Below are 16,784 nucleotides of genomic sequence, written 5' to 3'. Positions count from 1 at the left end.
GGACCATTTGGAAAAGGCCTCAACACTTTCTGGATGCTATTTTGAAAATGAAGCAAAGAGCCTACCTTGCTGATGTTTTGAGCATTAACTGGTCTCTAGTAACTTCTGAATGTCCTAGCTCCGCTACAGGCTGGTTGTATAGTATCACATAGGCCAGAAATCCTGCTTTTGCTCTGATTCACTTTATTTTGAAACTATCCAAGGTTAGGAAAAGGGATGTTATTCTATAAAATAGAAGAGGCAACAAAACTTAGTAAAGACACTTCCCACATACCAGAATGGACATGAATTAAAAGTAATTTTATTCCACATCTCAATTGCAGTTCTATCATATCTGATAATAAGGCAAACTACTAAAAGTCCCACAAGACATCTCAGACCATTGAAATAGTATTCAAAAACAAAAAGGAGTTCACAAAACAGCCAGTTCTTGGGATCATCAAAATCAGTGGCAAGATTACCATGTGGGTAAATCCAATCAGTGTAAATGCTGAAAAAAATCAACTGATTTCACCAGTATCTGGGAAGTTTTACACTGGAGTCATTAAGGACAGGCAATGCATCACTGACTTCAATGAAAAACAGAAAGAAAAGCAAAAAAAGCACATTGAAAGAATAATATCAAGGCACAGAAAATACATGCTACATCCAGGCATATGCTGTAACAGATAAAGGTTTCTAGGAGATTGTTTCTTTTTAAACAGGTAGTTGTACTCCTGCCGGGCATGATTCTTTTCTTACTTGCACCTGAAAAACTCCCATGTGTTTCTGGGTAGTCAGTCCAGAGTTATGTTAGTGCAAGAACAGGAGGTGTAAGCTGGTATAGCTTGCTTGAAGATGTAGTAACAATTAAAGCAAATGGAGCAACAACCACTGAAGATGTAGCCATATCTTAATGCTTACCAGAGGTTACTCCTTTTAACATGGTATATTTGTGTGACAAAATGAATATATTCCTTGAAACAGCTTCCAGCAAATAAAAAACAGATGTCCCATGCTGAGTTTTCCTAAGGTATCAAGAAACTGCAGTAACTCAGAGGCCATCAATTCTGTAACCTAAGGCTTTTCACTAAGTAATATCTTAGGATCACCAAGAGTGTAAGGGTCCAAAAGTCTGTCCATCTCTAACTGCATTGATATATAGACTATTCATAGCAAGATGAGAGGATGAACTAAAGGGAAAAGACATGAACAAAGCAGAACACAATGAAATAATGTGATTTGCCAAAGGAACAATAACAAAGGGATGAAGAACATCTATTTAAACAGATCTTTTGTCAGATAAAAAAAATAGGAGCTTTTTACATACGTGAAGTTTAAAGATGAAAATAGGATCAAGTGCAACTTTAATGCAGGACTGGAGCTAAGTCAAGGGAGTTCAACAATGAAAGACAACAAAACAAAACTGAATCATGAAATACAATATGGGTGCTATGGAAGAAGAGTGTCTCTTAATAATCAAGTGATTGAATCGGTCCCAGGTGGTTAAAAATCCAAGGTAAAGACCTAAAAGCTGAGGATGACAGAAGAAAGCAGCCGCTGAGTCAGAGTACGCCCAGGCACTATAAAATCTCACAGCAGGATCAAATCACAAACCCATGGTTGTGCCTGTGGTACGTTGAGACTATTTTAAAGTAATGAAAAAATCCTTAATGACCTGATCCAAAACCCACTAAAGACAATAGGAATTCTTTTACCTGCTTCAGTGGGCTGTGCATCAGATCTTACATTGTGCACTATAAACAGTCAAGATACGTTGGCTTTGTCTGGCTAGGGTCAGCCAGGGAACATCATGGATCCAGCATACATTCCATGTAAATGAGAAAGAAAAGGGAGTTGTTAGGGCAAGATCTCATTATACATTTGGGTAAAAGAGAAAATGCTGCTTTATACTGAGATTTCTTATAAATAAATAATTGGAAAACCTGGTCACGTCATGCTGATTAACTAGCTGGACTATCAGTTCATCCACCAGCAACATGCCTCTGCAGACTTGTAGGGTCAAATCTAACAGTCTGGAATGGTTTCCTTCTCTTCTTTTTTCCCCTCCTGAGGTTTACATGATGATATCCTCCACGTGCATTCCTGGTCTTCATATAGCATACTGCAAGGACACAGAAATACATATTTTTAAAGGAGGAAAAGACAGAGAGTTTGCCTTGTGAGTTTAAATTATTAATTCTACAGATCTAATGGATACATTATTCCACATTAGTGGCACTTGTTCTCTTAACAAACATCCCTGTAGATTAGTGGTTCAATACAGATTTGAGTCAGAGCTAAGTTTCTAATGGCACTAGTCATCTGTCAGTCTGAACTGCATGTTTAAACTGGGTTACCTGAATCAATGCAAGTTAGCATCTTTCATTGCCAGGAAATGGGCTCTTATTTGACAAAGTTTCATGAGGTCACCAGCATCTCTGCTTCCTTGAAGTGGTACATAAACCAGTCAGGCAAGAACAATACTTTCAGCAATAGACAACTCAGTAAATGCAACAGCAATGCATGACAGACATTTTAAAAGGACTGGGTAACCCCTCTTATATACCTGCATTAAGAAAGATCTGAGAAGTTCCCTCAAATTCTTGTGTAGAGGTAGTTCTCAGACATTATCCATTGATGTACTGATCCCACTGGCTTGTCCCTGAATGCTGGCCTGTCTACTAAAGTCCAAGATATCTTCACCACCAGGCAGCTGCCTTTTAGAGGCTCCTTACAGAGGAATCTAGGGCATGAGGCACTAAACAGTAAATATATCCTGCATACAGCATTAACTCCTTTGTTGATTGTCTTTTGGATGCTGAGGATTTCTTGGAGGCTCAGGACTCCAATGGGCAGAATCTATTGTTGGGACATTTCCTCCATTCACAGATGAAAGGTGGTTTGCCTTTGTGCCTCTACATGTATCTGCCCACTACTCAGTCTCTGAGCTGACAGAGCGTGTTTGATAGACAGGTGGAGGACTTTTAAGCTCTTAGGTTTTTACAAACCCAGTAACAAGAGGTAGGGTACCAAGGAGATGAACAGTTAGCATCCTTACTGAGAGAGAAGCAGCAGTATGAGCACACTGGCTAGGTGGACACCAAAAATTAGTGTGGGTAAAAGACAATAGGAATTCCCTGACCTCAGACTTCGTGCTCTGTCAGTGACTGGCAGGACAATCCCTGCTGCAAGAGGCAGGTAGTCTTCCTTGACTTTGTTTTTTTCCCTGTGGTAAGGTACAATGAACAGGATTGGCAGTGTAAAGATCTGGAGGCTGGCTGTGCAATTTCTGTCATTTTACTCAGTTTATTCTGTGTCTGAGAGACAGTCACTCAGTGAAATGGCTACAAAGGCTTTTGAGAACCTCAGGAAGGGAATGACGGATTGAAAATAACCTTGTATGCCTTTTCCCCCTGAAGAATTATTTCTAAGAAAAAGACATGTATACATGTCCCTGGTGCACAGTCTAAGTGCTTACTCCTTTTCCTTCTACCAGTAATCACCAATGTAGCATTACTGCATGTATATTTGATTTAAGACCTTACTGATGATGAAACAGTACAAGTTAGTACTTCCCTCACAGCCTGGCTGTTTCTGTGCTCCTTCAGAGCCATGCTGACAGGTGGTATTTCTGTGACTTCCTTGGGGTGAAGTTCTAGACCAAGTGAGATTAAAGAAGGGGTCAGAATTTCACACTCCTCTACGAAAGCATTAAAATATCACAGTGGTTTGCATGAAATTCTGCAGTCACTGAACAAAACTGCCCTTCTTATGTAAGTTCTTACCAGAAGATAATTCTACCCTGCCTGGGGCACTGGGATTCAACATAAACTTCTGACGTGAAGTTAAGAAGTGTAGCGTGCTGGTCCATTGGCAGGAGTTTCTTGCGGTCCTTTCCTTCAGTACTTTGGCCACCCTTCCTCATACCAAAGAGCCTCAGTCAGAGCTCTACAGAAAAGGCTTCTGTCTTTACTTGCTTTACTGAGTAGTTCTCCACATTTTCACTTGACTCACTCCTACTTGCCTAGAGTGCAGAGAACTCTAGGTTCTCTGCCTAGAGTGCAGAGAGGTGTACAAAACCCATGGGCGTTATATGATACGTGTTGTGGCTCAACTGGGAAGCAAAACTCAAGTAAGCTCTAGTTCTGCCCTGAGCAGCAGGCAGACACTAGAGATCGTCTAGACGTATGTGCTGTAAGAAGCTGCATATTGTTTCAGACTAGCAATAGGTTATGCAGCAAACCCAGCCATGGAAGAGCAATGCATGATTCCTGTGGTAGCATGAAGTAGAATATGACATGTTGAGAACCAGCTAAGAAAAGAGCTTGGGAAACTTGGAGTGTCCTTCAATTAAGGTGGTTCCAAACCCGGAGCATGTTTCCCTAACTCCTACCAGTGGGACTCAAATGGAAACCAAAGACGCCAAATGTCTTGTGTTATCAAAAAGCAAAACAAAACAGACTTTGCAGTATGTCCCAAAAATGAAGAGTCAGCTCTGAAAACACAGACTGTGAACTACTGGAGAGCCCTCATTCACTGACAAAATCATCAGCTTCTACTGATCAAAATACTTGGAAAGAGATAGGAAGGCTGACTCCAAAGTTATCCAAGTCAGTGGAAAGGCTACCAACAGGCTTCATGAAGGAGCATGGTACTGGGTCAGAGCAAACAGTCATCTTTGCAGCACCCCATCTTTGACATTGACAGGTTACAAATACCTAAAGGGACTGTATCAGAAAAGGCTACATCCAGGGAGATATTTCTCCTTTCCAGCTCTGGCAGTCTGAAGCTTAGAAACTTTCTGAGGTTGAGATTATACCTGCATCTTTGAACTTAAGCTTCTTCTTGTAACTTCATTTGTTGCTGTTGCAAGTAATTAGTATTCTTTACATCTGCAGCAACTAGAAGGAAGAAGTTCCACAGCTGCACTCTATGTCACATGGAAAGTACCTCCTCATTTAAAGCTGCTTTTCCCTGGTGCCCCTTCATCACATCCATAGCAGACAACAAATAATCGCTGTTTCACTGCCTTTAACTACAGATTCCTAAGTCTTTCCCAAGCTGAAGAGATTGTGTCTGCCTGAATAGAAACATTATTCATACCTTGCAGCCCCCCCCTTTTTTTTGGTGTGTCTTCTTAAGCCAAGGACATCAGACTAAGGCCACATGCAGGCTGTGGCACACAGCTTTGTACTGTTGCAGTTCCTAGGGATGTCTCCTTATGGAGGATGTATGTCCCTTTTCTCACTGCAGTTCTTGAGGGACAACATGTCTATGGGCACATACTCAGGGCTAGACTGTGGTGATACAAATAGTGGTTTAAATTACATCTGAGCAAGCAGTGGAAGTGTAATTCAGCATTCAGAACTGACAAATTAGGAGTGCAGGAGAAGCTGACAGGAAAGGGTGAAAGTTACAGAATGGATTATGAATAAATTTGGCCTGGTGTGGAATGAGGGACAGCTTTGGTTCAGCACATATCACAACTTAGCACTCAGTGATTCCTCACCATAACAAGGAACAAAACAGTTTACGCTGATCAAGACAGACAAGGTTTATTGCTGGGCTGTTAACTCCAGTGATGCAAGAGACAGCTCCCCCTTGGATACATGCAGGGTCATGGCTGCGGAAGGTAAATGGTTATAAAAGTGTTGGGTGGGCCTTGTTCCAGTCTATATATATGTGTGTGTATCACTGTACATCTTAATATATGTTTGATAAAGAGAACATGCCAGTGTTAAAGACAAATGACACTCTCCAAAGCAGCTGTAGAAGCCCTGAGTAAATCTCCAAAATGAAAAGTCAAGGCTGTTTTTCCATGAAGATGTAGGTGTCACCTGCTGTTACTCCTGTGCTACCATTGCTCTGCAAATAAATGCACCAAAGCCATGCAAGGAAGCTTTGGGCTTAGAGGTAGGAATTTTCTGAGAACTGAAGGGGTCTTCCTCTTCCCAAAGTCTACCAGCGTTAGTGGGGGTATTATGTCACTGTTTGTTCAAAGCAGGAATTTCTTGCACTTCCTCTCTCTGCAGCTTCTACCATTTCTTTCCTCAACACCCCTGACTAGATGTTTTTCTCCTAGCTGGGGCATGTGACGTACCATGGGACCCCTCCTCAGCTCTGCTTAAAGCACAAGACTTAACCCCTTTCCCAGGCAAGATGAAACGCGTAGTAGGTTTGGGTACTGGAAAGCCAGAAGAGATGTGGGAACAGATAACTTTGGTTGGAATTTTTAATAGACATACAGGTTTTGATACTCAGGCTACTGAAATTCAGCAAGTTAGGCACTGACCTCATTGAACTGGTCTTCTAGAAATACCATTCATAGAGAGGAAATTACTATCCAGTGTATGCTGAAGGAATCTGCATCCAGAGATGGAGATTTAAGCACTCATTCACAGAGCTTTCAATGAGAGATACTCAAGAGTGGCAAAGAGGGTTTTGAGCCATTAAGTTTTGAGTTTGTACAGAAGTAGACCTAGAAACTGTTGAAGACAGCAAGGGATTGCTTGAGACTGTGCAGCAGTGGTGGTGCTAGGCCACAGGGCACCGTGCCCAAAACTGCTACAGCAACTGTCTGGCATATCAGATGCCTTGACCCAGATGGAGTTTTGGAAAGAGAATGAAGCTGTCCACACTGCAGATGCAGGGAATGACTGCTGCCTGTCTTTGGGGCTGGGACACTGGTGGCCTCTATGGTGAGAGCTGTGCTCCGAATGAAGCACTGAGTACCCAGAGAAAAGAGCTTCAGGAAGACATGAGCAGACTGCAGGAATCAGGGTGTACAAACAGAAGACCAACAAGGCCTCTGCAGAGGAAAGTTTCTGAGCTCCACAAAGCAAGGATGAGCAACTAAAGACTACACTTGAACTAGGGCTGAATGGAGACTTCCAGGATGGGAAAGGCCTGAAGTTTGTGACTTTAGCAGAAGAAGGTTCCTTCTTGTCCTCCACGACATGTGTAGCCAGCCCCCTGGGTGAAGGTGAAGAGTTTTGAAGGAGACTTCAGAGCCAGTTGACCCTGAACTAGGTTTCTGTACCAAGAGTAAAAGTTGAGTAACAACTGGTAGAGATTCACTCCTACCAACCTGACTTGGATGTCTCAAGTTTGTTGTATTCCAGAAGTTCAGACATGGGACATGGCAGAAGAACTCCTGAGGCCCATCCAGCCCTCAAACTCATTACACATTGCATCTTTGATACTGTCAGCAGGACCATAAGTAAATCAGAATGAGCTAGTTAAGTTTATCAAAGGGTTTATGAATACTCAAGTAGCATCCCCTGTGAGAAACTCTAGCAGTCATGGGAGAAGATAAATTACCAGCACAGATTAGAAATGGGATGGTGGGATGGTAAACAACCAACTCTAGGGTGAGATACATCAGAACACGGAATACAAGGGGGTACTCCCAGTGGTAATTTGCATTGATAGTTGTTACCCTTTGAAGAGCAAAAGGAGCCATAAGGAATGTCAGCAAGAGCAACTGGGTAACATGGTAGCTGATGAATTTCATGTGGATAAAATACACAATAATGAATCCTGGAAAGGTCAAGCTTTCCATAGATATTGCTGAAGTCTAAACTAACTTCCAGGAAAAAATAATCATGTGTAGGTCATAGAAACCAAGACTACTTTAAAAAAATCCTCAAAAGACAAAATAAAAAACCAAAGCCATATTACAGTGATTTACTGCTGCTTACTTTCTTAAGGGTAGGAGAGAGAGGTGCTTGCAAATACTAGCTAGATATAAAGTGCTAACTACCACTAATATCTGGGAATGGGCACAAAGAAGCATGCACAAATTCAGCACACAGTGTCCTACTGTAGCAGAAGTGAAATGTTGACTACAACTAAATGTATGTAGCATGCCCTGGTTAATGTTTGTATGCTTGAAGGCAGTGCTGTCTGCCAGTTACTGAGCTGCTATCCTTGTCTGAGGAATGATGAGTAAGGTAGTAGAAGCGACCAAAGGAATTTACTGCTGCTGTCAGTTACAAAACTTGGCACACCCCACCTGAAGTGGCTTGGTTTTAGATATGTGAGGGCTGAGCAAACTGAACATGAGCTGAACCAAAGAAAGAGTCATGCTTGCAAAATGCATGGGAGGTGAATGAATATACAATAAGCACTGATATCCTACAGAAATGAACCCCATCTCCACTAACTTTCCTGTAGTTCAATATGGCTTTCTTCTAACCAGCCACTCCATTCCACTCTCTGGAGATGTTTGCGTTTCAGTGGTGGATGAGGTGATCTCTGTTTATACATAAGCTTGTACAGTGCACTGAAAGGCTCTCCAATCAAAATAAATGGATTTAAATTAGTTATTTTAATGTGAAATGCACATTACTATGGAGAAAAGAACATCCTGTTGCATAATCTTGTTTATTTTATCAATACCCCAATTACTTTTGTCCTCTTTTCCAAACAAGTTTATAATCCAACTGGGTCACCACTGTGGATAGAGATTCCTTTGTCCACTGTTGTTCCAGGTGTAGGAAGGCAAATCACAATCAAACAGCACTGAGAGTGAACAATCCAACCCCATAGCAAGCCAAGCCAAAATGACATTTGTGGTCACTTTTGACATAGTTAGGGTCACCTTAGCATCAAACACTAAAATAGTAATCGGCTGCCACCTTCTTCTTGCAAAGGTAAAAAGGTATGTTGGACAGACTGTGAGACTGAAAATTAGCACCTGAGGACTCTATTACCTGAAATCTAAGGATCTCTATGGACTTGGTCTTGCAGATGATGAAACTGAGGGGCAGAAGTAAACAAAAAGCAACTTGCCTAAACTGGAAACATGAACGGGAGCTGCAGGAGTTTCTAGAAAATCACTGCTGCTAAGACAGAGTCACTTGCGTTTAACCACAGGCAACAGAATTTGCTAAATTGCAGAATAAGTAAAAATTACGTTTTAACATTAGTGGATAGTTGTGATAATCTTTAGTATTTTATTCTGAGGCCTGTGCACAGAGAAGTGTTTGCCCTGGAACTAGCAGCACCGCGCTTACCGTTGTGAAATGAACTGCACAATAGACTCCGACGACAAGGCCGATGATGATAGACGCAACAGCAACCCAGAGGGCATTGCGACCCAGTCTTTTTGAGCCTTCGATATCTCCTTGGTTATAACTGTTTAAAGCCTGCGAAAGAGAAACAGAGTTTGTGACTTTTTTAAACAGAAATCTGTACACAAACCAACGTGACTGCTTTGAACTAAGATTAAGTTCTCTGTACACTGGGCCTGTAGGAAGAACTTCAGACGATGGTGATTTGCTTTGTAACATCCACTGCCACCAGCTGGAGGGAAGCAGGGAATCCACTTTTCAGTTCTGCTCATTTCATCATTCTTATTTTCAGTGGTGAGGCTATAGTCATATGATGAGTTTTCTTGTACACAACAGCATAAAAGCTGTTAGATCAACTCTAATCCACCTACTTGAATAAATCAGTTTTGTTTATCTCTGGAAGTATTTTTATAGCATATGTGAACTGTTAGATGGCCGCTTTACCAGCAAATAAACTCTTACACTTTATAGGCCCATAAGCATAAAAGGGAGCATAATTAGGCTGCATTTTTACAGAAAGCCTCAGGAAAACATGAAAAAAAAAAAGCTTACTTATTTCCTATTTTTCCAATTGTTTGCTCTTCAAAAAGTTTGGAGAATTAATAGGTAGTTTGTTGGTGGTGAATAAAACCCAGCCCAAAACAAACCAAAGAAATACAGATCATCTGAACAAAAGATCCAAGCGCCATCTTCACGGGCTAGAATCTCTGTCCCTTTGAAGTTTTTGAACACACTGATAATTATCATCATCTACGTCCTGAGGTATCGCACCAGACGTACAGATATTATCTCAACACACTCAACTTTACTCACCCATGATTTAGCAGATATTCATTACATTAGATATTCATTACATAGACCATACAAATATTCATTACATGCACAGATTGCAAGTCTTTTGTGAGACGGGCTATAAGACTTCCTGAATCCATTTTTGGTTTAACCAGACCATATATTAGAAGACTCAGTGAAAGACACTGAAGTATTCTCCTACACGAGTCTAATGCAGTTTGTAGTAACTTTATACCAAGAATAAGATATTACCACAGAATTTTTAAAAACAGTATTATTATTAAGAATTATTTTGTAAGATCAGGAGTGTTTGAGCTCATAAACCGTGACATTGAGTGGAAATTTCGTAATCAGATTGCACTACTGAATTCTTTCAGCAGACTTCCTCAGGGAATCAGGTTAGTCATAGCCTGATTCCCTGAGGATGTTCTTCAGTTCTTTATCATACTGTTCTTTATTATCTGTGCGGTATTGCAGGAAGTATCCCAGAAACTGGGAATACAGGGGGAGAAATATGGAGACCTGATCAAATTAACTCTTCTGTGCACTAAATAATTCAGATTGCCTTTAGAAAACAACTGGATGAGGTATTGCCAAGTGCTGTCACGGAAGTGCTTTAGTTACTAATCACTTTGTGGGGCAAAGACAGAGCAGCAGCTACTTCAACAGAATGAAGATCCAAGACTGTGGAGAGCAGAAAAGGAATGAACTTCAAAGGACACCAAGCTTTGCTGCAGAGCCTTTTTTCCCAAGCAGAAAAATAATTAGGGACATTATCTCTGTGTGTTCTCTCAATTAGTGAGCACACACAAGTTAATGGGCTAGATGCATCCTTGGTGTTAGCACTGCAGTAATACCACTCTGCCAAGACAGTCCCAAAGCAATGAAGTCTATATTCCTACAATTGCATCTCATGGATAAGTGCAGGTACTTACTCTCTGATGTCTAAGAAAGACTGAGCTGCTGATGCACTCTGGCCCTTAAAGAGAGCTCTGATACATTTCTTCTGTTTCTGGAAGCTTGCATGCCTAAACATTTCTCTATTTTATTTCCCTAAAGAATATTGCTAATACCTCTACTCTGCTGTCAGATTTTGTTGAAGTTGGCTACTGGACTTAAAAGATATAGTGGGGAAAGAGGGAAGAGATGGAAATGACAGATGGATACAAATACCTAGTCAAATAGGATGATGTCACCTCTGATTCTTCACCCATGCAGCCTCCTTTTACAAAGCGTGGCTGGCATAGTTCCTCTCACCTAAGGTACTCCACAGTTCTCAACACTCCTATCTGCAGAAGAGCTTGCTTAGGTTTTTCACAAAATACATTTGGGAAGATCAACAAAAGGAGGATCAGGAGAAACATTGCTTGGCCTTGAGCAGGCTGACTTCTGCCTCTGTCAGCACCTATGAATGCAACTGTGGCTGCAGGGAGCTAGGTGGAGAAGCACCACTGACAGCCCAGCCCTGTACTTTGTTCTCCCCACCCATTGTTCACTTTGGGTGACATCTAAAGAATGGTCCTGCAAACACTCTAAACTCGGTTCTCCATATATGCAGCCTCAAGACTGACAGAGTTGTAAGTGAGACAAGGCAGCACCAGCTTGCAGTTCTGTGCAATTTTACTACTGTATTTAGGAAGCCTGGAGAATGTCCATGTGATTTCTGCAGGTACCACATAAATAATTCACCCTGTGCACTTTAATAAATAATGTCATTTTAATACAAATCCATGATGGAGAGGAGAAAAATGGCATTAATGATAAAGAGGAGGATTTGGGAGAGACAGGAAGGAGACAAAAGTTTCTTTATTAAGAGGTTAAATTAAATAGCATAACTTAGACAGCAATCAAGAAGAAAAGAGATTCGGGGAGTGGTTGGGGGTCTGATGCAAAGCTCTTTGAAATTCATTTACTTCTGTCAGCTTCAGAGGGCCTTTGCATCAAGCATCCAGTTTTCAGTGTTAGACATAGACAACATTAACATTTAAAGCCTTAAAAGTTACATCTGTTTATTTCAAAGGGCTAGGCGATATATACGGGATACAGCATCTGTGTGAGACATTTGGTCTGTCCAACTTTTCAAACCAATTTCAGCCATTTTCAACCTAATACCGTATGATTTCTCAGGTTTCTGCTACCTCACTTACTATGAAGTCATAAGCTAAATTAAAGCCACAGTTCTGCAGCTGCTTATTTACTTGAGTAACCTCAGTGACTTCACCAGGTTCATACATATCTATTTATAAAAGATATTCACAGTTCAACAATGAAGCAGCTTCACCTCATATGAACAGAAATTCACTGAATTAGTTACAAACTATTAACCTCTTTTAATGTGCATTTTCTGATCCACATTCTCAGAGTGCCGTAATTCAGAATACTGAATTGCTTCAGAGATGCTCCTCTACATCTCTCACAAACCAGGGCAGAGCACACTGATGTTCTCTGATCAACATTCTCCTGGCTTTCTACGAGCCAGACTGTAACAAACCTTATCTGGCTGTGCCTGGAAGTGAGACATTCTCTATAGTTCAGACCAAAGGAAGAATGAGACATGCTAGCTCAGTGTGACTCCTCACTGCAAGAGCAACTTACAGAGGAAGAAGAGGGGGACTCAGGGAGCAATTCAGAACCTCTGCTTTCTGGCAAGCAGGCAGGTGATGAGCAGGACACAATGAAAGGGGAACTTGCTCTGCAGGTTGTATAGTGGCAAGCAAACAGTGCTGGACTTCTTTTCCTTTGCAACTGTCTTGGTTGCAAAGGAAAAGCTTACCAGTTTGCAGAGGCAAGGGCCATGCAAAAATGCTTAAGAAAAGCAGCTGAGCCTTGCTGTTTAATACTCCTGAAGTAGGTACAGGCTGTCCCATATGGTGTCAGGTGTCCAGGGACCTGTGAGTTACTTAAGAAAAGCTGTATAAATAATAAACTTCCCAAATAAACTTTCTACCTAAAGAGAAGTATAGCTGTACAGGGACACTGTGGTCACTGTGCTAGTCACTGACCTAACCAAAGCCAACACACTGTACAAGGCCCTGTAGGATCCAAGTTAGAAGAGGTGAATGACCCCCTCAGAAAGTAAGTTCCATGACTTCTACCACCCTCTTGTTTGTTGTCTTTGCTTAGGGAAACTAATCTACAGACAAGGCATGTGAATCCAAGGGTAATAGGTGCAAAGAGCTTGTTACTATCAGAGGCAGATGAGCCAAGATTGTCACAGCTTAGCCACATACATTGTTTGAAACATGCAAATAATTAGAAATGTGTCAACATAAAGAGGGAGTTAGGAACAAACGGGCAGGGAGAAATAACTTTTGAGAGACTATTATGAAGTTGTTACAAATCTAAGGCTCTATAAAATTAGATGATGTCCTACATACACTTATTTGAAATACAGACAACTGAAGATGGCATACTGAGAAAGGCCAAAGTTAGTTCAACTATCAATCCTTAGTGCTGGCATTAGAAGTATCAGATTCATTTTTCAGAGTTGTCCCATAGTCTCCCTCTGATTCCATGAGCTGGACACAAACCAACCCTGCTGAGCCAGGTTTCACATACAACAGGCAGTTCAGTGCCAGCAAAGTGCTTTTTGGGTTCACAACAGGGGAAAAAGATACCACTGCAGATAAGGAGCCACACCATGGGAGTCTCTCTGTCAAGAGCCTCCTAACTGTGGTACCTGCCCCATACTCCTGCCCTGATGCCTGTGGTCCCACCTATGCTAAAAAGAATAGGGAAGGTCTGAGTAAGGCACCTCTGGGACTGAGTGAGCCAAATAATTGTACAGCAGCATTACATAGCAGCTGGAAGCAATAGGAAGCAGAAGAACTGATGGCATCTGGCTGGAGCTGCAGGGGAGTACTAAGTGCTCCTGCAGGCAGGAGTCCTGGCCAGGACCCTGGGGAAAACAGATGTCCATCTGCTAAAAACACCAAGCAATCCTCACACCTGAAAGTGACCAGCAAGAAGGGGGCTGCTCTTGTAATGCCAATGTATCAACGCCCTGATGCCATTGAGTGTCCATTCTAGCAGTTCTTCTCTTACCCCATCACAGAAAATAGATTTCCTTCACAAAGGAGGTAAGGAGCAAGAAAGGTTATTATCACAATAGGGAGCATTTGGGAGAGGTTGATGCTAAAAATATATTCAAGAAGGTAAGACCTGAAATGGTAAGGTTTGTGTGTGTGTTTGTTAAGGTGAGAAAGACGTGAGGAAACCAGGGCTGGAGTTGTAAAAGTAGCAGCAGAAGAGACTGAAGACAAATGTGTCATTTAATTTGAGGGGTGTTAGAGCCCAGACTCTACTTTTAGAGTGAACATTGTCTGAATTGAGAGCACTTAAGGAGGACACGACACAGGCAAACAGGGTGTTGAACCATAACCCTCTTTCTAGGGGCTCATAGAACTTTTCCTTCTAGACCCATTCTAGGAAGTAGAAATTCATAGACAACTCCACTTTTATGGGTCTTTCTCTCTTCTGACACAAGATCCCAAGCAAGCTCTGCAGATTATAAAGGTATCTTCTGCAATAAAAGCAAATAACTGGCTTCTGTACCTCAGTGTTAAACCTTAACAACCCTAGGAAGAAGGCTGAGAAAGAGAGAGAGGATGTAGATCCCATCAGATGTGGAAATAAACCCAGCACAGGTTAAAGTGCAGAACCTGGAGTGGAGGTTAATGGAGCAGGTACAGGCTGCAGCTCTAAAAGGCAGGGGCACTGGGCTGTGGAAAAGAAGTTGGACATGTTATTTGCAAGGAAAAGGAGGGGTTTTAGGTAGGAATATGTTGAAACAAAGGATTCAGGTACAGTGGAGGTTATGGGTTTGTTTTTTGTTTTCCCCCTTTCAGGGAGTGGGCAGCTGAGACCTGCACAGACTGTTTAGCATTCAAGAAGTGCTCTTCCCACCCTGGTTTCTACATATCCCCCAGTGACAAGTTACTTAAGCCTGACTCCAAAAGCCTGCATGAACTTCAGCTGGGGTGTGGGTGGAGATTTCTCCATATGGGGTGCAAAAATCTTTAGAGGCCAAATTGTGTCCTTGACAGTTAACTTTGTGCAGCCCCAGTGCTTTGGTGAAAGCACCGTCACAGTGAACAGATGCTCATAGCCCCAGATCATCAGCTCGCATTACTTTATATAGTGTCCACAGATAAAGGATGCTGCATACCAGCAGAACCCAATCTTCCCAAATCAAGGAAAAGAGCATATTCTAAAGTTAACAACAAAGAAAATAAACACAGAGGGGGAAAAAAAGTCAGCTAATACTTATCTGGTCAAAATAGGTTGTGAAGGTGGAATAGTTCCTTTAAGTGATTTTCAAGCTTAAGCAATGTGATTTGTGACCAATCTTACTAGTTGTAGGAAAGTGTGCTTTAGTACATTTTAGACACTGGGAATTGTTCTTATACTTAATTGCAAAAAGAAAGAATATTTTTACTTACCTTTTCAGCCTGGCTGTCAGAGAAAAGGATGAAAACACACAATATGTTTTAAACCCTTTTCAGCTCCTAAACAACAGAAATACATTGCAGTATTACTGAGAACACTGATCATGTATACTATTTGAAAAGTCTGGATCTGACTCTGCAACTTCTGATTCAGAGAGGAGGATTCTGTTCTAACAATCTTCCTGAAGTTAATGGGATTGCTGGATTATTAAGGACTGTGCAAATCATTATGGGTTATAGGAGTAAGGCTGTTTTCTCAGTGTGGTAAGAACTCAATTTTATAAAAGATTTTGCCACCAATCTACAGTTGTAACTGTTGTGTGTTTTATTCTAGCGAAGAGTTTGGATGAAGCTAAAGAACATGCTTACTGGAAAAAAGGCACTTATATCATAGTTGATTAGCTGAAACAGAAACCATATCTCTTCCTTTGCAAATCAGATTTCTGTTGCCCAGTTGCTCCTTTTACACATAGATCTGTGTCCAATTTAGTGTGCAAGTTAGTAGATGGAACAAATCCCACCGACTGGCATAAAGCTCCCTCCCTTACATAGCCTGATATTGAAAACTTGATTTGAACAGCCTTTTACTCCTCAGTCATCTGCTGCTAGGACAGCTACATGGGCACCCTGACCGAGCCTGCTGATGCTTTCAGGCTCGCTGCCTCACCTACCTTTGTCCACAGGGTCAGGGACAAGCGGTTAACAGGCGGCTGGGTGCCCGCTATCCTGACGGCTCCTCCAGTCCCGCTTTGCTCCCGCAGGTCCCGGCCGGGAGCGCGGCGCCCGGGGAGCCGGCGGTCGCCCCGCCGAACACCCAGCCCCAAGCCGAAAGTGGCTCGGGCACCCAGCGGGAGGCTACTCACCATGACGGCGAAGACGAAGCCGACGATGTTGATGGGATAGGCGGGACAGAAGCATGAGAGGATGCTGAGGACCAGGTAGCTCTTGGGCCGCGGCTGCGGCGGCTCGTCGGGCAGCTCATCCTCGATGTTGGTCTCGGGGCTGTTCTCCAGAGCCCTCTTGATGTCGGCGCCGGGGGGGAGCGCGGACATGGGGCTGCGGTGCGGTGCGGTGCGGCGGGAGGCCGGGAAAGCCCAGCGCCGCGTACCGGGCAGGCGGGACCCGCGGCGCTGAGCCAAGGAGCCGCGCCCGGCAGCGCCGCAGGGCGAGGGAGGGGGGGACGGGGGGGGGGGGGGACGGGGACACGGCCCCTGTTAGGCGGAACCTGTCAACCGGGGAGCAAATTCACCGGAGCTATCGGGAGAAAAAACGAACAGAAGCCGTCGAGGGTTTGCAGCACTGCCCGGCGCCGGGAGTCTCCGCCGCCGCTGGCACAGTGGGTCCGGAGCCACATGGCCCTCGGCTGTTCCGGTCCTTCCCGAAACTTGTTAACCGTTTGCAGCTGAACGACTTTAGAGGAGTTTGCATTACCCCCGGGGAGAAGTTCGCTGTGTGCTTACACCCTCGTTTCTAGTGCCAGCGGGCACCA

General features: G+C 42.8%; 1 protein-coding gene across 1 annotated transcript; it reads right to left on the bottom strand.

Moving 5' to 3' along the window:
* Positions 1-283: 283 nt before the first annotated feature.
* TMEM233 (transmembrane protein 233) lies at positions 284-16,464 on the bottom strand. The gene is made up of 3 exons (XM_062631190.1): positions 16,159-16,464; positions 9,000-9,131; positions 284-2,104 (listed from the first exon to the last, which is right to left on the bottom strand). The coding sequence occupies exons 1-3, from the start codon at positions 16,345-16,347 to the stop codon at positions 2,093-2,095; spliced, it is 333 nt and encodes a 110-aa protein (XP_062487174.1). The 5' UTR covers positions 16,348-16,464; the 3' UTR covers positions 284-2,092.
* Positions 16,465-16,784: the final 320 nt, after the last annotated feature.

The sequence above is a fragment of the Pezoporus occidentalis genome, unplaced genomic scaffold, assembly GCF_034315485.1.
Source record: "Pezoporus occidentalis ecotype Australia unplaced genomic scaffold, CSIRO_AGI_Poc_V1 ctg37, whole genome shotgun sequence".
In the NCBI taxonomy this organism is placed as follows: Eukaryota; Metazoa; Chordata; class Aves; order Psittaciformes; family Psittacidae; genus Pezoporus; species Pezoporus occidentalis.
The sequence above is the reverse complement of the archived record's forward strand: the minus strand, read 5'-3'. Positions and strand labels throughout refer to the sequence as shown.

What these genes read in the sequence shown, in the direction of transcription:
- TMEM233 (XM_062631190.1), bottom strand. Translation starts at nt 16,347, where the DNA reads ATGTCCGCGCTCCCCCCCGGCGCCGACATCAAGAGGGCTCTGGAGAAC. An exon ending in GCTTCGTCTTCGCCGTCATG is followed by an intron (nt 9,132 to 16,158) that starts GTGAGTAGCCTC and finishes TCTCTTTCGCAG; the next exon opens with GCTTTAAACAGTTATAACCA.